This window comes from Callospermophilus lateralis, chromosome 7 (genome assembly GCF_048772815.1).
Source record: "Callospermophilus lateralis isolate mCalLat2 chromosome 7, mCalLat2.hap1, whole genome shotgun sequence".
Taxonomy (NCBI): domain Eukaryota; kingdom Metazoa; phylum Chordata; class Mammalia; order Rodentia; family Sciuridae; genus Callospermophilus; species Callospermophilus lateralis.
This window is the reverse complement of record NC_135311.1, coordinates 114557311-114580434: the sequence shown is the minus strand read 5'-3', so window position 1 is coordinate 114580434 and position 23124 is coordinate 114557311. Positions and strand designations below refer to the sequence as shown.

The 23124-nt window shown below is 35.1% G+C and overlaps 1 protein-coding gene across 1 annotated transcript in view; it reads left to right on the top strand.

Annotated features, from left to right (window-relative positions):
* The window catches only part of Rlf (RLF zinc finger), a 72558-nt gene that overhangs the window by 41578 nt on the left and 7856 nt on the right, over window positions 1-23124 (top strand). Inside the window, exons 6-7 of the mRNA XM_076860661.1 lie at window positions 15841-15977; window positions 21439-21580. Coding sequence (XP_076716776.1) covers window positions 15841-15977; window positions 21439-21580 — 279 coding nt within the window. The remainder of the gene's footprint in view (window positions 1-15840; window positions 15978-21438; window positions 21581-23124) is intronic.

The following is a 23124-nucleotide window of genomic DNA, read 5'->3' as shown; positions in this document are numbered from 1 at the left end:
TCCTTGCTGCCTTCCTTCCTACAGCCCCAGCCCTCTGCCTTATTTTTTTTAAGTGTTTACAAACTTTTTATTGGAACATCCATATGGAAAACAGTTTGGCCAAACTTTGAAATTTGGTAGTCACTTGAATCTGAGAGGATCATCTAAGCAGATAATATGTGGATAGAGACAAAGAATGTTGGTCATCTTTGTTTTGGAATATGGCCTTGAGAGAAGTGCCAGATACAGAATGCAGAGATCAAATAGCCAGCTGGTAGCTGTGAAATGGACAACAGCATGTAGTTCCTGCAAATGAGGTTGAAGCTGTGACCCCATAGCATCAATTATGCATGATCTGATTTGTTGGACTGTGGTCAAAAAGAAGGATAGAATGCTTAATAATGCCTGTCTTCCCAGACTTCTCACTTCAAGAATTATTACAGAATGACTCTGGAGGCTGAGGCAGGAGAATTGCAAAATCTAGGACAGTCTTGGCAGCTTAGTGAGATCCTGCCTCAAAATAAAAAAAAATTTTTCTAAAGAGAGAATTTTTAATATTTATTTTTTTTAGTTTTCAGTGGACACAACATCTTTATTATTTTTTTTTTAACATGGTGCTGAGGAACCCAGCGACTTGCGCATGCCAGGCAAGTGCGTTACCACTTGAGCCACATCCTCAGCCCCAAATAAAAATTCTTCAGAAACTAGGAGTGTATAGTTCAGTGACAAGTTCCCCTGGGTTCAATTCCCAGTACTACTAAAAAAAAAAAAAAAAAAGAAAAAAAAAGAAAAGAAGAACAACAACTATTACAGAAAACATTTATTGGGAACTTGTCTATTCTAAGCTCTATGCTATATGCCTTTAGTGTGTTGGCATATAATCCTTATAATAATCCTATGAATTTTATAATAATTAACAGAGGTTCAAAGAGATTATATAACTGGCCCAATGTTATATAGCCACTAAGTGGGGAGCCCAGGGTTTAAACCTTAGTTGGTCTGCCTCTGCTTCTCTTGTGTACGTATTAATTTCATAATCTCACATGTCATATGTACTGTCCAGCTCTTCAGCATGCCAACCTTCTTTTATAGATCTGGTTCTTCCTGATTACCAGTTCTTAGAGTGGGTTTTTTGTTCAGGAGAGTTTTTTCTCTTGTTTGCCCAGAGGAGAAACAAACAGTCATACTTATTTTTAAGTCAGAAGAGATGAGGTTGGCTGTAGAGTTCTGAAAATTCTGGGTGACTGATTACTGGACTGAATTGATAGGGGAGCATAGTTTTTTTTAAGAAGGTATCTGGAGAAGCAAAAGCAACAGTTGGAAAACATAGACTTGAATCCTGACGTTGTCATTTACAAACCATTCAACGTTGGGCAGCTAGCTTTCAGGTTCTATAAAGTAGTCAAAATAATAGTAACTATCTCACAGTGTGGCTAGATATTTCAAAAGGGATAAAATCGGGCTGGGGATGTGGCTCAAGTGGTAGCGCGCTCACCTGGCATGCATGCAGCCCAGGTTCGATCCTCAGCACCACATACAAACAAAGATGTTGTGTCCGCCAAAAACTAAAAAATAAATATTAAAAAACTCTCTCTCTCACTCTCTCTAAAAAAAAAAAACGGATAAAATCAAAAGGATCTAACATTGTTCTTAGAATATCATAGAGTGCAAGAAGAATAATTCTTTTTTTCTCCCCCTGTTTCTTTTTTCTTGGTACTAGAAAGGTACCACTGAACTCCATCCCCAGCACTTTTTTATTTTTTATTTTGAGACAATCTTGCTAAGTTGCTGAACATGTGATCCCTCTGCCTAAGCTTCCTGAGTTGCTAAAATTACAGAAGAGTTCTTTAGGCCTAGGGTACAGAATTGGGGAGAAATAATCCAGGAGAATTAATCACAGATGAGCTATAGATTTGAACAGAGAAATAGTGTGTTATATACAGAGATAGTTTTTATCTCTTAACCTGTATTTAAAGCCTATTTTTTTTCTAGCATTATATTAGGCATTGACAGAACAGTGGGAATGGCCTGTTCATATGATTCTGCCCTTTAGAGATAGAAGATAACCATATAGATTAAGATACATACAGCTTTATAGAAAAATTGATGTTTAAGTTGTACTTTGAAATGATGGTGGGATTTGGATAGATAGAAGGGTTTAGGAATAACTGACTATGGTAGTAAAGGCACGGAAATTAACGTATACTTTGTAAGGACTCACTAAAGAATTCCTTGCCTAAGGCAGAAGAGTATATGTTAAGGTTTTGAGAGACATAAGACTGTTGGATGGGGAAAATGAGGGCCTCAGAAACTATAGTGTATTACAGTTTAGAAAAATCATTTTTGTAATTGTAGATGGACAGCATACCTTTAATTTATTTGTTTATTTTTGTATGCTGTGGTAAGGATTGAACCAGTGCTTCACATGTTCTAGGCAAGTGCTCTGCCTGCCACTGAGCCCCAGCCCCAGCCCCAGCCCCTAGAGTTTAGATTAGATGCTGTAAAAATTAGGGAGGCTTTGAGGTAGGAAGCTAAAGTCACATCAGTGACTAAAGTGACATTTTAGGAAAATCAGACAGAAGGAGTTATATTAGGTTTAGGGTAAGAGGTTGGAGTTAACAAGAGGAGAAAGTGTAGGATTTGCTGACAGGGCATAAATACAGGATGATGTACGAAAATGACTTCAAGTGGTTCGTAAGACTTTTGAGACTGGGAGAACAGTGGTGCTCTCCTATTAACAAGAATGGCAAAGAAGGGGTGGAGGTGACAGTGGGAAGCATAGGAAGATAATTAGCTTGTTTTATACATGATCTTTCCTGGTTTATTAATATCACAGAAATAGGATTTTTTCTTAAATTACTTAATTAACTCCTTTCAACAAATGTGTTGAGTTTGCAAGAACTGTGTTATAGGAAGTGTGGTTTTATGCTACTCTACATAGACCACATGCATACACTGTGGTCTGTCAGCCAAAATTCACCCAGCTATAATCATGTATTGCTTAATGATGGGGGTGTATTCTGAGTAGTGCGTCATTAGGCATTTCATGATTGTACCAATATTGTAATGTATTTACACATACATAAATGGTATAACCTAGTACATATCTGGGTCATATGGTATATACTGTCAAAGAGTTTTCTTGGCACACAGTTATGCCAATTTGTTTATTGGCTGTGATTGTTTTTGTACTACAGTGACAGAGTACTTGTAGCAGAAATTGTGTGGCAAAGGCTGAAAATATTTTGTTTCTGCCCTTTTCCAAAAAATATTTGCCAACCCTTGCTCTAGCATATTTTGCTGAACCCAGTACTACAAGCCTGTAATCCCAGTTACTCGGGAGGATCACAAATTCGAAGCCAGCCTAGGAAGCTGTCCCAAATAAAATAGAAAGGCTGAGGATGTAGCTCAATGGTAGAGCACCCCTGGGTAATTCCCAGTGCCACAAAAAAATAGAACATATTTTTCAGTCTGCTAACAACCATTAAATTATCAGTTAGTCCTCCATGTTCTACAAATGACAGAACTGAGGCCAAGATAGTAATGTCCCCAAGGCCCTACATGCATTAAGCTAATTATCAAGTCCAAGGCCAGGCTAGAATGCAAGGCACACTTGGACCTGGATCTTTGGACTAGCCTTCTTTCCACTTTACCACTTATTTCCATTTGGTGGGCACTGAAAGCATCCATGAATTAGGGGTGCATTTCCACTCATTGAGTTTTTTGTTTGTTTGTTTTTTGGGCTTTTTTGGGTGGTAGTACTGAGATTATACCTGGGGCCTTACACATGGTAGCCAAGCACTGTACTACTGAGGTATACCCCCCCCAACCTTAGAACTGTTTTGATAGGTAACATCTTGGTGGTATGTTATTCCATTCATTTTTATGTATAGGTATAGATGTGATTTAAAATATTTTTATAATTTGGATTAATTTTTTAAATATATCAACGTAAAAACATTTAGCACATATAAATTTCCCTTCATTCTCGTTGGAGATTGAACTCAGGGCCTTGCCTATCCTAGATGATTTTCTATTACTTAGCCACAACCCCAACCCATAAAATTATTTTAAAGGAAATAATGGTATCAACATTAATTAGTCTCTTATTTAATGATGTTTTCTTTTGTAATGATAAGTGAATTAAAGAGAATCTCTAGATTGCTTTGGAAATGTACTAATGAATCCTTAGATGTTCATTAATTGAAGATTAAAATTAGCATATGTTCTAAGGCAACAGTTACACGTTAGCCATCTACTTGGGTTCAGTTAAGAGAAGAGTTAAGGGCTGGGGCTGGAGCTTAGGGTTAGCACACTTGCCTGGCATGTGTGAGGCACTGGATTTAATTCTCAGTACTTCATACAAATAAATAAAGGTCTGTCAACAACTAAAAAATATTTAATAAAAGAAGAAGAAGAAGAGTTAAATTAACTTAAGGAACAGCTGGGAATAAAGATACTTTGTATGTTGGCACCTGTGGGTATCCCAGTAGTGGGTGTGTGTAATAAGAAACTTCTGCTGGGGACAGTTTTTCTAGACACATGCAATTAAGATTAATTGACTGGGGGCTGGGGTTGTGGCTCAGTGGTAGAGCGCTCACCTAGCACGTGCAAGGTGCTGGGTTTAATTCTCAGCATCATATAAAAATAAATTTTAAAAGGTATTGTGTCCAACTAGGACTAAAAAGAGATTAATTGACTGGGTCTAATGAAAACCAAAATTCTGACCTTGGTATGTAAAGAGTTGGGCTTTTCAGAAATTGGGTAGGGCTAGAAGGCAGAAGATTACCAGGGATTCTAGATTACCAGAGTTCTAGGTTGTCTTACTTCATTTACCTAGAATCAAAAGAGATGACATTACTATACTTTTTTCATATGAAAGGATTTTAGTAAAAGTTACAGTCTTGACAATGGCCAAGTAGATGTTTCTATGTGTTTTCATTACTGAAAAGGGAAATTTTGCAAAAATCAAGCTTTCCATATATTAAAGGACAGATACTCTTTTAAACACAAATTCCTCTATTATTTTAAAGATCCAAGAAATCTGTCATCAGAGTTCTTGGTGCACAGTAGGAGTCCATCTCATCCTTGATCCCTGAATGAACTGTATCTTCAGTGTCTGATGTGGTTGATAGGCACAATAGCAGAGAGATTTCTTCTCTTGATGGGGAAAGGAAAAGACAAACAGGATCTAATTTACTCACCAGTGTAACACAGGTGGGAATTGACACAGTCACTAGGTATAAATGATAAACAGCAAATACATTTAAACAGGACCTTGAGGGAATTCAGTTTGGGAGTAGAAGTAAACACGAGCATAGAAATTTCAGATGTAGCTTAAATAAGAATCAAGAAAAAGGAATCCTGAATAAAAAGTTGTTACAAAATGTGTAAATTTAAAATCCCAATCTTTATATTTATTTATTTAGTTGTAGTTGGGCACAGTACCTTTATTTTATTTATTTTTATATGGTGCTAAGGATCAAACCACCCACCTCGCATGCTAGGCAAGCACTCTACCACTGAGCCACAACCCCAGTCCTTTAAAATCACAATCTTAATGTTTTAACTTTATCCTTTTCATAGGGGGGAATGAGATGAACACTACAAAATACACTAATGGTTAAAAAGGCTGTATGAAGACATTAAGCAGTTACCTATTTAAATATTTAAATTCCTGAAACAATTATTTTTTAAATATATATAATTTTTTTAGTTGTAGATAGACTCAACACCTTTATTTTTATTTATTTATTTTTATGTGGTGCTGAGGATCAAACCCAGTGCCTTACATGTATTAGGCAAGCGCTTTACCACTGAGCCCCAGCTCCAGAGTTATTAAATAGCACTGGAAAGTTATTAAATCTTCCCAGGAGTTAGTATGCATTTGGATTTCACTTCTAGTCTCACTTGTATGGGTTGTGTGTGAATGTTTTGATTGATGTGTGGTGACACTGGCAGGGTCACTATGGAGGGTCAAGTAGACACATCATTTTCAAAATTCCTGTAGAACATTTCAGGCTTTTCTCAGATAGAGACAATCATTAGGTTTAAATAGAAGTATTGATAACTTTTTTTTTTCCCCTTCTTCCCTTCTTCCCTGGAGTCTTGATATGTTGCCTAAGCTGGTTTAGAACTCCTGGGCTCAGACAGTCCTCCTGCCACAACCTTCCAAAATAGCTGAGACTGCACATGTGTACCACTTCACACCCTATCAGTCTAACAGATGATTTTTCCCTAAACATAGGCCCAAGGTTACTTGAAATACATGCTTGCTAACTGTATAACTCCCACCTTTCTCCTAATGAAGTATGCAGTCAGAGGAATTTTATTATATGGAAAACTTAAAACTACTTTCATTCCTTTTGAAAAAAAAAAAAGCATCAACTAACTTTAGTTTTTAAGAATCTATAAGAACAAATTATTTGCAATGTACCTCAGAACTGATCGGGAACATACTGCATTGAAAACCTCTGTTTTAGAGAAAGGTAAATGATAAAATATTCCATTAGTGGCACTGCCAGAGTACTAGTTTACATCAGTAGCCTAAGCAAGAAAATAACTTGGGAAGATAAATACGCTGTCTCTATCCACCTTCTCTTAGGCCTGATATATTATTGCCTGACTATTATGAAAGCCTTCTAACTATGTCTATTCCCACCCTCTTCATTTTCTGTAGTAGTCAAGGTGATCTTTTTTTTCTTTTTTAAGATAAAATTAGACTATGTTATTTTGAGATAATTCTAGATTCTCATGTAATTATAAGAAATAATAGAGAAATGCCTTCCATTTGTTAAGTATATATTCATTGGAGAACTCAGGGGATAGAAAGATGAACAAGATATAAGGGAAGGAATAGTAGACAGTGTTCATACACTGTGAGACTTAGGCAGAGGTCTGCCTGGAAATTAAGAGTTCTGGGTCGTCGGCATTTGAAGCCAGAGAGTAAATGAAATTAGCCTTGTCAGAACTTTGGAAATTAGAGGCTTACAATAATCTGAAGAGATTTTTTTCTCAAAAAGCAAAGAAATCTCAGAAGAGTAAGCTTGATAGTTCTTTTACTTGCCCTACTTTCTATCTCCCTTTCCCTAGATCCACAGTAGGTGTGAAAACTAGCAACCTAGCAGCTACCTAAAAGGCATTTTGGTTTGGAGTTCTCCAAAAGCCCGTGTCCAGAGAATTGTCACTGTTTGAGCTATCTGACAGCTTGCTGAAAAGCTCCATTCTCAGGACTTGCCTGTTTTTGATTCAGAGCTCACTCTCCTCAGGGCTTTTGTCAAAAAGCAATCAGTAGTAATTGTTTAATGTGACAGTTGTCTGAGGAGGCATCACTAGTTGTGCTAAGAAGAGACTGGCAAAAAAAAAAAAAAAAAAAATTAGAAGGAAAAACTGGAATACAAGATGTTCATAGGTTTCTTACCTCTGATATTTTAGAAGCTATAGAAGGCAATATGCATATATAGGGTTAGGTGCCTGCCAAGGAATAGCCTGGGAAAGTCCAAATCTCTCACCTGTGGTTTCTTGAGGCTCTGCATAGGAAATCAAGGCAAGGAAAAGTTGTAAATTGCCTGAAATATTGAAAGCATGCCCCACCACACACACACATAGACATTTAGTAAAAGCAAAGAGACGTTAGGTTTTTGTTGTTATAATCAAAATACTTGATGAAAACAACTGAGAGGAGGAAAAGTTTATTTTGGTTTAGTTTCAGAAACTAAAGATTGGCTGACTCCATTGTCTCAGGTCAAGGCAAAGCAGAATATCATGGAAGAAGGGTGTAGAGGAAGAGTGCTGCTCCACTCATGGCACCAGGAAGGAAAGAGGGAGCTAAAGATGCCACCTGTCTAGTTATCACCCAGTTCATTCAGACTGTAAACTGATTAGGATACATCTCTCATAATCTAATCATTTCACCTCTGAATATTCCTGAATTAACACAGGACCTTTGGGGGACATCTCATACCCAAACTATAACTCTTGTTCAAAACATTTAAGAAAATTTCCATTGAATGCATAGCTGACCATTAGGCTAATCAAGCAGTGACTATAAGTGAACACAAGAGACAAAGAATTCAGACTTTACAAAAATTATTCCAGAAAAGTCACTAAACTACCAAACTCTAGGAGGTGGGGGTATTTGGTTTACAGAGTTTTCACAATATGAGGTATCTATTTATTTATCATACAAAGAAATATGGTAAACTGATACATAGGGTAAAAAGCAGCCAATAGCATGGTGGCACGTGCCAATAATTCCAGCTCTTGGGGAGACTGAGGCAAAAGAAGCAAGCTCAAGCCCGGCCAACTTAATGAGACTTGACTCAAAATTTAAAAATTAAAAAAAAAAAAGGCCTGGGGATATAGCGCAAATGGTAGAACACCCCTAGATTTAATTCCCAATACTAAAAAAAAAAAAAAAAAAAAAAAAGTAGCTAATAGAAACTATTTCTGATTAAGCCCAGATGGGAGACTTACTAGGCAAAGATTTAAAGTAAGCTGTTAAAAATTCAGTCAGTTCTTATTATTCATGGCAGCTATGATCTACTGTTGTTGCAGATATTAAATTACCAAAAACTGCTCCTTAGGGGAAATACAGGGTTACGTTCCCATGAGTTTAGATCACAACATTTCCATCAACCATTTAACACATACCTGTCTTTATGTGTGTTTCTGCTTAAAATTGCCTTATGTAGTACAGGTTGTTGCTTTGTTACCATTGAACTCATGGACAGCAGTATTATAATTCATGCCTGAATGAAGTTTACCTAACACATGTATTTTCTGCTAAAAGCACATAATAATCTTTTTGCTCTTAAGAATATTAAACGGAATTTCATCATTTCATTTGGGGTCATTTTTAAAGAGACTAGTGAAAAGCACAAAAATGAGAAAAATCTGACTCTAAATAGAATGCAGAATCATTTACAGAATGACAGCTGAAATAGGAAAGCAAAATATCACATAGTGTCCTCAGCTGATAATATGCACATCAGCTAACTCAGATTTTCTTGCCAGTTAATGAAAGACCACATAGATAGTATTGATATTTGGGGTTACAAATAAATTTCAGCAAGTAGGCTAATTCACAGATAAGGAATCTGCAAATAGTACAGAACAACTATATATTCAAAGAATTAAATAACTATGTTTAAGGAATTAAAGGAAAGGGGTTGGGGATGTAGCTTAATGGTATAGTGTTTGCCCAACATGTGTGAGGCACTGAATTCAATCCCTAGTATGACATCCCCAAGAAAAAAAATTAAAAGTATGAGAACAATGTTTCAGTAAATAGTGAATATCAGTAGAGATGGAAATTATAAATAACCCAATATAAATTCTGGAGTAGAAAATTTTAATAACTGAAGTTAATTCATTAGAACACCATTCAGATTTGAATTTATAGAAGAAAAAAAATCTATGAACTTAGTGAAAAAAGGTCAGTTGAACTTTTGTTGGCTGAGGAATAATAGAACTCTAAAATATGTGAAATAACAAAATTGAAGGGGAAAATAGACAATATGGTAGTTGGAGACTGTACCATTTTCAAAAGCGGAAGGCAACTAGTAAATGGAAGACTTGAATGATATAAACCAACACAGAACAGATATCTATGGAATATGCTACCCAACAGTACCTACATATACGTTATTGCCAAATGCACATAAAGTATTCTCCAGGATAAGGCTATATGTTAGACCATAAAACAAGATTGCAATCATTCATAGTAAGTTATCTGATCATAATAGAATGAAATTGGAAATCACATGCATAAGGTCCTGGGTTCAACCCTCAGCACACAACCCCTCCCCACCACCAGAGTGTTAAGACTTATACAATTTTTAAAACTTTTTTAAAAGAATTTTTTTAGTTGTTGATTGACCTTTATTATTTACTTATCTTATATGTGGTGCTGAGAATTGGACCCAGTGCCTCACACATGCTAGGCAAGCATTCTTCCAACTGAGCCACAACCTCATCCCTTAAAACACTGTTGGGGGGAAAGAAATTAGTCTAAATGGATATGATGGTATAGCTCAGTGTTAGGGCACTTGCCTGAAATGCACGAGGCTCAGAATTCAAACTCTGGCACTGCCACAACAACAAAATTATCTAAATAACAACATCCATGTTCATGGATCAGAAAATTTTATTTTCTTAAGATGGTATAGTACTCCCCAAATTGAAAAATACAATGCTACTCATATCAAAATCTCATCTTTTTTGTAGAAATTGACAAACTAATCCTATTTATACATATATTCAACATAATAGCTATAACATATAAATCCTAAGACTAGGAATCATATTTAAGAATAACTACTGTATCTTGTCCAAGTACATAGATAACTCACTGAAATTCTCAGAAATTTGTCAGTAACCTTAATTTTTAATTTAGTTGAACTGAGAAGTGTTTTGTAGCATGTGTTTGGTTTGTAGTACAAACTGTTTATTAGAAAAGGTTGGGGTCAAGTAATATAACCATTTTGTTATTTTGTTTTTATCTCTTAGATTCTTCATTATCAGAAAGAGTTTTGTATTTTGTGCCAAGTGCCAAGTGAAAAGTAATATTAAGTGCTACTAATAGAACATTTGTACTTCAGGTTTGCTGGGACATATGTAACATTTGGAGAAAATTGAAGTTAGGTTTAATTTAAGAAGTTGGTAGAGATAAGCTTTGCTTGATTAGGGCTGTGCCTATGGTAGATTCGGAAGGCACTGAGATAATAGAAAAACAAAAGTGTTTCTACTCCTGGCAGCTGCCTAGATTTGATGCTCCAGCACTACTGCTGGGTTGTCCTTAGCTATACTGAAATAATTTTATTTCTACTCTTTTTAATTCTTTTTGAAGTTTTTCTTGTTTTATTGGGATTGAGATTGAACTCAGGGATGCTTTCCCACCGAGCTACATCCCCAGCCCTTTTTATTTTGTATTGTGTTTTATTTTTTATTGTCTCACTAAGTTGCAAGGATGGGCTCAAACTTGCCATCGTCTTGTATCAGCCTCCCGGATAACTGGGATTACAAGCCTGAATGACTGAGCCTGGCTTTGGTTTTTATTTTTGATGTCACTTCAACAAGAAAGTGCTTTTGGATCCCCCAAATTTGCATTAGGTTTTTCTTACCAAAGATATTTTTTTAAATATTCTATATTCCCCTTTTGTAGCTTTTAATATACTTTATAATTCTTAGTAATTGATTCCTTATTAATTCTTTCTGACTAGACTGGAATATCCATGAGGGCAAAAATCAATTTGGCTTATATCCTCAGTACTTAGCACTGTGTGAGTATTAGTGAATAGCTGCTTTCTCAGGCAATTACATTTTTAACAGAGATTTTTTTTTTCCTTACAGCATTTTATGTACTGAAGATTTTAAATATTATGTGTAGGGCTATGCTATACATAATATTATGGTCTATTTGGAGGGCCAAAGTAAGAGCACATAAATAGTAAAGGGCAAAGGCCAGTCAGTATGAGTCAGAAGGTTAAATGTTGACAAAATGCTATGAATTCAGAGCAGAGCAAGCAAATACTGGATACTAGAATAGTCTGTAAAGAAGATTTCATAAGGGAAAGAGTTTTCAAGTGGACCTTGAAGAATTGAGAAGAATTAAGGCCAATGGTACACTAGTTATTAGGCAGTTTTCTTCTGTAGATTATTTGTAATAAATGGAGATAGTAGAAATAAGTATGCCCTTTAAACTACTAACTCAAATTCTTCATATCATTTCCTTTTCCCCCCATTTCATTAGGTTAATGAAATTTTACTTGAAATGTACCATTTTAACTTCAAACACTTCCTTGTAGAAGTGAGAGTAGTTTTTAATTTTGTTTACTGTTATTTCTGATTCTTTGCCATAATTGACTTGAAACAAGAAGTAGTCTCTTCTGGGTTCTCCCTCCACCCAAGTAGAAATAGTATTGCCTGCCTCCCCAATCTTATAGATTCTTGGGTTGAGATGAGATAATACAATAAAAAGGATAAAAATGTTCTAGAGGGCTGGGGATGTGGCTCAAGCGGTAGCATGATTGCCTGGAATGCATGCAACCCGGGTTCGATCCTCAGCACCACATACAAACAAAGATGTTGTGTCCGCCGAAAACTAAAAAATAAATATTAAAAAAAAATGTTCTAGAAAGTTGGATATTATTTCCATTCTGATTTGTAAATCTGGTTTAGAGAGTTTATCCTGCCATTTCTAAACTTAATTGCTTTGAGTTTTAGGATTGCTTTTCTTTTCTTTCTTTCTTTTCTTTTCTTTCTTTCTTTCTTTCTTTTTTTTTTTTTTTTTTAATAGAGACAGCACCTTGTTAAGGCTGGCTTTGAACTCGCCATCCTCTTGCCTCAGCCTCCTGAGCTGCTGGGCTTACAGGCATGTGCCATCGTGCCTGGTTTAGGATTGGTTTTCAATGGGAGTTTTAGCATGGCATGGATCATAGTGCTTGTTCTGAAGCAGTTCTTTTCACTTACTATAGGAACTCTTTGGTCTTTGGATGAGTATAATTTTAAGTGGTTATATGGTGGTGATTTTCTCTCTAGATGAGGCTTCTGATTTGTTCGGCTTACAGATGAGAAAATGATTGTTTTAGGCATCTATAGAATTCCATCTTCATGATGTCCGATAAGGTTTTTTTTTTTCCTCCTGAAAATGAAATTTTATTTTAGTTATATTTTAGGCTTTAGCAAACTAATTTTGCCTCTAGTACTAATGAGATAAAATTACCATCAAGTGATTTTTCTGAGAATGATGTTATCTTTTGAAAATGATTTGTATAGTATTCATTCTTTATTTTCTTTTAGGGTACTGGGATTTCAGACCCAGGGCTTTACACATGATAAGCAAGTGCTATACCACTGAGCTACATTCCCAGCCCATGAAAACATTTTAACAACACTTATAAATTACTCCCTATTTGCCAATTCCTTTAAAAAAATATATTTTTCTACTGGGTGCAGTGGCTCATGCCTAGCAGCTCAGGATGCTGAGACAGAAGGATCACAAGTTCAGAGCTAGCCTCAGCAACTTAGTGAGACCCTGTCTCAAAATAAAGAATAATAAAGGGGTAGGGATATCGCTCAGTGTTAAGTGTCCCTGAGCAAAAAAAAAAAAAACAGAAAGGAAAAGCATTATTTTTATAATAACTCTGTGAGGGAAATTCTCCTATTTCTACTTTACAGATGAGGAAATGACAACACAGAGGATTTATGTATCCTAGCCAGGCTCATACCCCTGGTAACTATAGAGCAGGAATAGAATCTACACAGTAAGATTTTATCCAACTTATCTTATCCAGCAGCTCCAACTCTGTTTCTAAAATGATGCTCTTAACCACTATACTATACTGTTGCTCTTAACTCACTACATGTTGTTTTAGAAAAGTTTAGAGAACACAGAATTGTGTAAGGTTTGCTTTGTAAATATGAATTTCTTATCTTGACTAAACCTGATTCATTTATTCCATTCATTAACACCTATTTACTGAATGTCTCCTATGGTCCAAACACTGTAATAAATGCTGAGTTTTGAACAAAAATGTACCTAGTCCCTAACCTCATGGATTTTATATTCTAGCAGAGAAGACAGATGGTAATCAATTGCCCAGAAAATGATTGAATTGCAGTTGTGATAAATTGAATAAAGGAGGAATTTGAAAGTGCATGAAGGATATTCTAATAACAGTCTTAGAAGTTAGGAAAGGTGTTTTAATCAGCTCTTATGCCTCTGTGACCAAAAGACCCAAAAAGAACAATTTTAAGAGGAAAAGTTTATTTGGGGGCTCTACTCTTTGGGGCTCTAGGAGAGGCAGAACATTATGGCAGAAGAATGTGGCAGAGGAAATTAGGTCAGGACATGGAACCATGAAACAAAGAGCTCTTAACTACCACAACAAAATATAAACCTTAAAAGCATACCCCAGAGACTCCCCTCCTCCAGCCTACCTGCCTACTATTACTGCCAAGTTAATCCCAGTGGGTTAATGCACTGATTAGGTTAAGGCTCTCCTGAAAATCATTTCACCTTTAAGCCTTCTTGCATTGTGTCACCCACATGAGCTTTTGGGGGACACCTCAGATCTAAAGCATAACAAAAATGTTTCTCTGAGAAAATGGCATCTGAGCTGAGCTTTGAAAGAAACCTTTCTCCTCCTGTGTTAAGATGTGACTAAATTAGAGACTTAGAACCACCTTCTGCAACTTGATAGTACTCTGGAGGAGTTGATTTGTTTACCTCATTTGCTGTGATACGTATCACATTTGTCCTGAGATTATCTGTTTTATATATTTGGTGTCCTATATAATTGATATTTATAATGCTGACAGTTACAAGATTATGTCCTGATAATGCTGTTTACTAAGAGAAATGATAAAGTAGCATGAGAAAAGGTCTGTAAAAGTCTGATTCTCATTTTTATCCTCTTTTTCACTATAGAAGAAAGAGCCCCCCCCCCCAAATTTGGCTGTTTTTCCCAAGGTTTTTGTTTTGTTTTGTTTTTAAGATTTATTTAAATAAACTGGATGTAGTGGCATATACCTATAATCCCAGTGACTCAGAAGGCTAAAGCAATGTAGCAAGACTCTTAGCAACTTAGTGAGTCCCTGTCTCAAAATAAAAAGTACTGGGGATGTAGTTCAGTAGTTAAAGCACTCCTGGTTCAATCTTCAGTACCAAAATGGAGGAAAATTTTAAAAAGATGTCTTAAATAGTATAAATGAGAATGATGTATTTCTAAAAAGAATTCTAATTGTTTAAAAAACTCATAAGCTGGGCATAATAGTGCATACCTATTTTCCCAGCTACTTGGAAGGCTGATGGGAATTTCAATCACTTAAGACTTAGAAGTTTGAGACTAATCTGAACAACATAGCAAGACCCTGTCTTGAAAACAAACAAAACTCATTGATACAAAATGTTTTTTTCTTAATCCTATGAAAAACTGACTTCTTAAATTTTTTGTTTTGGGTATTAGAGATTGAACCCAGGGGCTGTTTACTACACAGCTATATCCCCAACCCTTTTTGTGGTTGTTATTGTTTGGTACCAGGAATTGAACCCAGGGGCATTTAACCACAGAGCAACATCCCCAGCCCTTTTTTACTTTTTATTTAGAGACAGGGCCTTACTACGTTGCTTAGGGCCTCCCTGAATTGCTGAGGCTAGCTTTGAACTCACAGTCCTCCTCCTGAGCCTCCCAAGCTGCTGGGATTATAGGTATATACCACTGCACCTGGCCCACAGCCCTTTTTTCTTTATTGTTTTGAGGCAGGGTCTTGGGAAGTTGCTGACATTGGCCTTGAACTTAATCCTCCTGCCTCAGCCTACTAAATTGCTGAGATTACTGGCATGCACCACCATGCCCAGCTGAAAAAATAATGTTAATATACCATTTATATTTAAAACAGTTTCTGAACTGGTCTCCTTTAGCCCTATTTGGCAGTAAAGGAAAGCCATATATTTTAATACCTGTAACTAGAGTTACCTGAAGAAAATTGGGGAAAAAAGAATCAAAAACAGGAAGAAAAAAAAAAAAGATTATGCTTCAAGGCAAAAATAACCTATGGGTATTATGCAAAATTTGACTCATTTATGTGATAGTAATGTTCATTTGTATAGTTTAAAAAAAACTATATACAATGTTCATATCTGTGTTGAGAATGTAATAGAACTTCCCTAGAAGTATTAGTTCCCTTCTTTGTTTGTGAACTATTTATGCAGTACTATTCAGCCATTAGTCAACAGAAGAAAATTCTTGCCTCAACAATTATCAAAGAAAATACTACAAAGAAGTTTTATTACATAACAAAGTTTATAGATAAGTCACCAACATATTCTCTTTAACTTAGTCATCTTATTTTTGATAGATTGCAAAGGTCGACTGCAAGGAAGTACTAGACATCATATGTAATCTGGAATCTGAGGGTCAAGATAACACAGCATTTGTTCTTTGTACGACTTATCTTACCCAGCAGCTCCAAACTGCAAGTGTGTATTGTTCTTGGTAAGTATATTTAGTTTGTATATGCTTTGTTAGCATGTTATAGCATTTAGGGGCTTATGTGAAATATTGTTTCAAATTTAACGTCTTAGTAAATTAAATGATGACATGAATAAAGTTTGCTCCCTAAATTAGTGTTAGATTGATTTCCTTTACATTTATTAGTGTCTCCTGATAGTCGTTTGCCCCTCTTGTTTGGAAACCCACTGGTGAAAAGGATCAAATTATTTAGGTTTCTAGGTCAGATTTGCCTCAGAAAAAATCCATTTGAGTGAATACTAATCTCTTTTGCAACTTTGTTACCATATAATTGAATTGTATTATTTTGGTTTTAATTCAGTTTAACTTATTTGCCTACAGAGTATAGTACTTACTTGCTTATATATGTATATATATCAACAGTAAGTGTACCCATGGTTCTTTAATTCTAACTGTATTGAATCTGTTTAGACCAGAAGGACAAACCTGATACACAGGACAATTCTAAAATGTAAGAGTCAATATCGGGTTGGGGGGGTGTAGGTAATTCTATCGGAGATTAGAAAAAGGTACTTACTGTTCAACAAAGTATTTGGAGAGCAATGCAAGGGAGTAAGCTGTATGACTATGGTTTTGCATAGTCTTGATTAGGGGACCCTGAGTGCTTTTGAGCCAGGATTATTTACGTTGGAAACAGCATTTTGTTTGTAAGAAAGCCTAGTAAATCCTTTCATGTACTTCAGTCTTCATTGACTGAAATAGCCATGTCTGTTTGTATAGTTACATTGTTTTATTCTTTTTGTTTACTATTTATATAGAAATATTATTGTGTACAGTAAATTATCTTACCCAGTCTGTATGATAATCATTGCACAGATATGGCAATAAAGGATCATAGTAATCAAAGAAATCTTTTGATTGCCCAGGGTCTCAAATCTCAAGTAATAGAGCGGAGATTCAGACCCAAGGTTTTTAATTCCTAATCTAACTAATGCTTTTCTTCTGTTGGCTTGTTCCATTGGCACAGGTTAAAATTCATACTGTGGTTTTTTAACGCCAAGCCCATTATCCAAAGTTATATCTACTATGAGGAAGAAGATCGTAGGAGAGGAATAATTATATTTTGTAATAATCATTGGATATTTTGATAGGAAACCAAGAAGTGATATTAGAATAAAGAATTGTTTAGTAGCAGTTTAGTTTTAGTTTAGTAGCAGTGGAAGTCTTTCTTCATCATCACAAATATAGAGATTTTAGGGATTTTTAACTTCAGTAAAACATATATTTAGTTTAGGATCAAACTTCATTTCTTCTTGTTATGATTAAATTGATTTCATTGTCAATAATGAAATGATATCTGCTAGTTCTTAATGCAAAGAATAAATAAAATTATATATAGAATGTGTTATATTCACAGTTCTTTTAATATTCCTGACACAGCTTCCCTTTTACATTGCCCCATAATTTTTTTTTTTTTTCCTTCTTCACTCAGCCGCCATTCACTTTTCCAAAGATGTTAGTGGCTTTAGGATTAATGCTGTTGCCCTACAGCAGGAAGGGATTAACAGGGATTTCTTGACTCCTGAGAAGCTATAATGAGTAAAGGAAAGAAAATATTAGTCACTTACTTCAGTTTGTTAAAAGTAAGTGTCTTCTAAGCAATTCAAAGAAAAATAGAATCTATTTTTTAACCCTTCCACGTTTTAAAAGGCTTTTTTTTGGAGGGGGGCGGCGGTGGTATTGGAGTGGAATAATAGAGTTAGAATAGCCATAACATAAAATAGTAAATTTTACTAGGAAATATTAATCCCACAAATTCTGTTCAAATAGGATAGATTCTTTTGTTATACTGGAGGTATTCTGTATTCAGGATAGTGGGACATACATACAAAGTATTTGTTCAGAAGTCTTTTTTTCTTACTAAGTGATAATATAAGTGCTTTCCTAGCATGCACAAGGCCTTGGGTTTGATCCCCAGGACCACCAAAAAAAAAAAAAAAAAAAAAGGTAACTTTGATATGAGAGGTATCAAGATTTTTTTAAATGTGAAAAAAAATTGAAATACCATAATAAAAGAATAAAAGCAGTCACATTTATTTTTATTTTGGAAGAGTTTTTTTTTTTTTTAACGCATATGATAGCATTTATTTCTTAGAAGTATCATTCTTGAATGAGGTCAACATGGAAGATAATATTTCAAATGTAGACTGTGTAACTAGCACCCAGAATTTTTTTTATTTGTTGAGAGACATTTATAAGCCATAATAAAATTTAAAAAAAAAAATACAGCAGTCACCAAATTATTATTCTTAAAAGGTTTACAACTTAGTTTATTCATTAACCCTGGCCTCAAAAGATTTTTGACTATCTGAAATAAAATGAAACACTAGAGTAATAAACTGCCTGTGGATGTCTGGCATTGGTAATATAATTCCAGTAGCCTTGCAAACGAAAAAGGTAACCATTTTGAATGAGATGATGTATCATCAATGTGTAATTATTGCTGCTACTTTAAAAATAAAATCATAACAGTTGAACTTGGAACCTCCATATTAAGCTTTTAGTCACTATTTGATAGACTGGCTTTTTTTTTAATTTACTTGAGCTTAAATTTTGTATATTGAACACTTTTTTCTTAAATGTATTTTCATGTCTATTCTGCACCAACTGAACTATAAATAGACTTTATATGCCATTCTTTAACCATTCTAAGGTCATGAATATTGTCTAATTCACAACTGTGGCCCCAGCATGTGACAAAGACCAACATGTGTTTTATTCAACTGAATTTTTTAAGAAAAAAGATCATGGGATCAATTACTATTATAGTAATCACTGCCTTCTTTAGAATATGGTCATTTTTAAATTCCATATTGTATATAATTGAAGAAGAATTTGTCCTAGTACATATATGATTCAGCAGGCTTTTAATTACTATTGGTTGGTGATTTAAGTGTTTTATTATGCAGATTTGAATGGATGGTTGAATACTAATCTTCATATTCTCAGGAATAATACACTGGTTGTCATGGTTTCAGGCATATTTATATGTTTGAATGGATAATAGTAGTTGTAGACCATTGAATTGTAACTTTGCAAATATCAGTGTATAACAGTATGCTGTTTTTTGATCATGCTTATTTGGAATTAAGACATATATGTGAAATCTTATTTGAACAGCACAAAATTATCAAAGCCAGTTACGATTATGAAGATATAATGTAAACAACATCAATTATCTAAGATTCACTGACTAGGTACAAGTTTAAAGTTAGGCAAATCTGCTAAAGTGGTGAAAGTTAAATAGTAAATCAGAATGGGGCTTGATTAATTCCAAATTAAGCATTTTAGGCTCTTATATTTTGAAAGATACTCCTTTTTCTCTCTGAGCATATATATAATTCTTCATTTCCATTGTTTTTTATAATTTTGCACTATTCTCAGAACTTTTCTGTTAAGATAGTTAAATCTGAATAAAGCAATCTTGTGAGTATAAAAATAATCATCTCAGTTTGCCTGACTAGTGGCTATTTTCAAAGCTGTCCTATTTCAATTTTTATTTCCAGTTATAAGACACATTTAAAGGCATTTTAACTTAATGTTATTCATTAGATATTATTGTTATGGGCCAGGCTATATGGGCAATGACCAAACAGACTCCATTTTACCCTGAAACTCCATAGCATGTAAGAAATGCTTCTCTCGTGTGAAAGCCCCGTCCATGTACCCATTAATGGTTATTTGAACACAAAATAGCAACTCTTATACAATGTAAAATTGTTCTTCTCTTTGATTTTCCATTTTTCTTAAGCAGTATACCTTGTCTGAGATTGTTTAGACGTCAGTAATCATTCTCTAACTTGTACTGAACTAGGGTCATTTTCACCCACTTCCCTTCTGCTTGCTTGCTGCTTATGCCAACCTGGAAAGTCCCATGAGAAATACCAATGTATCCATTGCATTGTCTCTAACTGCCCAATTCAGTTTCTGTACCTGCTTGCTTGCAGCTATGTCAACCTGGAACCTGGATGTGGTTTTTGTAGTTTTTCCTTTAAATATCCTAAAGTGCTCAGGTTTGGGGCTGTTCCTTGCAGAGACGGTTATGGGTCCTGTGGGTCCTGTGGGAGGCAGTCACAGCCAGCCGGCTAAATAAAGACTCTTCAATTTGGACAAAACTGGGACTTGGTGTGTTTTCTGAGAAACTTCCAGAATGTAAGAAAAGTAGACCCTGTCTCTGATAAAATATAAAAAGGTGCTGCAGATGTGGCTCAGTCTTTAAGGGTCTCTGGGTTCAATCCCTGGTACCATAGACAAATAAATAAATAAATGGGACTGGAACTAACTCAATGGTAGAACACCCTGGGTTCAATCCCCAATACTGCAAAAACAAAGAAAAAGAATAATCTGTGTTAATAGCAAGATAATAAACATATCTGTGTTTTTAAACTGACTTATGAAAACAAGATGAGCTTTTTTATTTTAAAAAAACTCAAATAGGGCTGGGGATGTGGCTCAAGCGGTAGCGCGCTCTCCTGGAATGCATGCGGCCCGGGTTCGATCCTCAGCACCACATACAAAGATGTTGTGCCCGCCAATAACTAAAAATAAATATTAAAATTCTCTCTCTCTCTCTACCTCTCTCTCTCTTTAAAAAAAAACCAAACTCAAATAATATATAGCATCCATTTTAAGTTTTACTTCAAAGAAGTTTTACTTCTTTTTTTGAGTGATAGCATGCTTTTTTTGCTATTGTCTTTTCTTTACATTAACATTTCTGCCCTTGGTGACTTTTAATTTTCACGTGCTTTTGCTTTAGCATTTCCTCTTATCCATTAAATGTTTTTATCTAATGTATTCTCTTCAAGCTTTCCTTTTTTTAATAATGAATATTTATTTTTAAGATTCCTGTATTTTAGCCATTTCTTGGAGTGCCTTTTTACATAAGTTTTTCTTTTTCTTTTCTTTTTTTGTACTGGGAATTGAACTCATGGGCACTCAAGTACTGAGCCATATCCCCAGCCCTATTTTGTATTTTTTTTAGAGACCGGGTCTCACTGAGTTGCTTAGCGCCTTGTTATTTCTGAGACTGGCTTTGAACTTGAGATCCTCCTGTCACAGCCTCCAGAGACTCTGGGATTACAGGCATGTGCTGCTGCACTTGGCTACATAGTTTTATTAGCTTATATAGCATCATGACATTTTAGAGCAGGAAAGACACAAAATAAGATCAGTATAGAAGTGTGCCCATTAAATATTTATTAATTCTATAGATTTCATTGGTAGTATAGTCTAATGATGCTTGCCTCATAAGACTGCATTTAATTCAGTCAGTATAATTAATTACCAATGTTACAAAGAAAAGAAAGAAATTGGAATTTTCAGGGAGGATTCTTAATAATGTTACCAATTTAGGAGGTTTTTAGGAGTGGGATAGCAAATACCAGTTGCTTTAAGTGCTTTAACATTTTTTTTTTTTCTTTTATAGGGAGCTGACTCTCTTCTGGAGTAAACTGCAAAGAAGAATTGACCCTTCTTTAGATACTTTTTTGGAGCGCTGTCGCCAATTTGGTGTCATAGCTAAAACACAGCAACATTTGTTTTGCTTGATTAGAGTTATACAGACTGAAGTGAGTAATGTATGCTTTCTATGTCAGTTGTGGCTAGAGAGATGAGTGATAATGAAGTTTAATAAAATTATGGAATTGGCTATGTCTAGCTGTTTCTGCATATTATCTCTTAGGAATCCATAGGTTCTTTGTTGCTGATTTCTTTAATGGAAAGTAGTAATTTGAAATGAAGACCATGTTCCCTAGGGGAAGATTATGTTTCCTGTATCTTTTCCTAGAATAATACTGCATATTTTATATAGGCAGGTCTGCTTGCTAATTAACTTAGTATTATAAATGAAAAAAAAAATTGTTTTTTTACCACCCTGTTAATGAAGTGGTACCTTTTCTAGATTTTAACATACTAGAATAGTTCCAAAATAATCTATTTTTTATACAAGTTATAAACTTCTGTACAAACAAATAATAGATAAGTTAGATATTTTGAGGAAAGGTGTGTTTTCTAAAATAAAATGAAGTGTCCTAAACAAAATTTATTCTCATAAGGGTTTGGGATAAGAGTTGTTATACTTTTTTTTCCCCCTCCTTTTTCATGTCTGCTCATGTCTGAGCTTTTAATATGACCATATCTATAAAGGTTCATGATTTTATATTTATGAATTACTTATTTGGTAACATCCAAGAAGTATTTTTATTAAAGTCAAAGCACAGTTGTATCTTTGATAATCCATTCCCCCTCCCCAATGCAGTGTTCCATATCCTATCCTTTACTTAAAAATATGTTGATCTAGTCTTCTCCACTGAAGACAGGAAAGGGTAAAAATGTTCTCTGCTCAGAGTATCACAAGGCTAAAATCAAGGTGTCAGCTAAGGTAAGTTCTTATGAGAAGCTCTATGAAAAATCCATTTCCAAGCTCATTTTTGTTGACAGAATTCAGTTCCTTTTAGTTGTAGGTTCCTCTTTTCTTTCTGGTTATCAACCAAAATCTCTTCTTGATTCCTAGAAACTGTATATTTATAAATTGAACTCATGCTCAAGGGGAAGAGATTATATAAAAGTGAGAGTCTATGAATTGGTAGGTGAAAGAGGAGTAGAGAGTCCCTTTCAAATTGAGACTCCACACTGGTTGCTGTGGTGTGCACCTGCCATTTCAACTGCTCAGTCTAAGGCAGAAGGATTGAGAGTTCAAAACCATTCTGGGTAGCATAAGTGAGACCCTGTCTCTAAAAAAGGGAAAATTGAGCCAGGCACAGTGGTGCATGCCTGTAATCCCAGCAACTTGGGAAGTTGAGACAAGAGGATTGCAAGTTCAAGACCAGCCTAAGTAATTTAGTGAGACCCTGCCTCAAAGTTTAAAAATTTTGGACTGGGGATGTGGATAAGTGGTTAAGTGCCCCTGGGTTCAATCCTGATACCAATAAACAACAATAACAAAAGACAGACTTGGGCGTTGGGGTTGTGGCTCAAGCGGTATCGCGCTCACCTGGCATGCGTGCGACCCAGGTTTGATCCTCAGCACCACATACAAACAAAGATGTTGTGTCCACCGAAAACTAAGAAATAAATATTCTCTCTCTTCTCTCTCTTAAAAAAAAAAGACAGA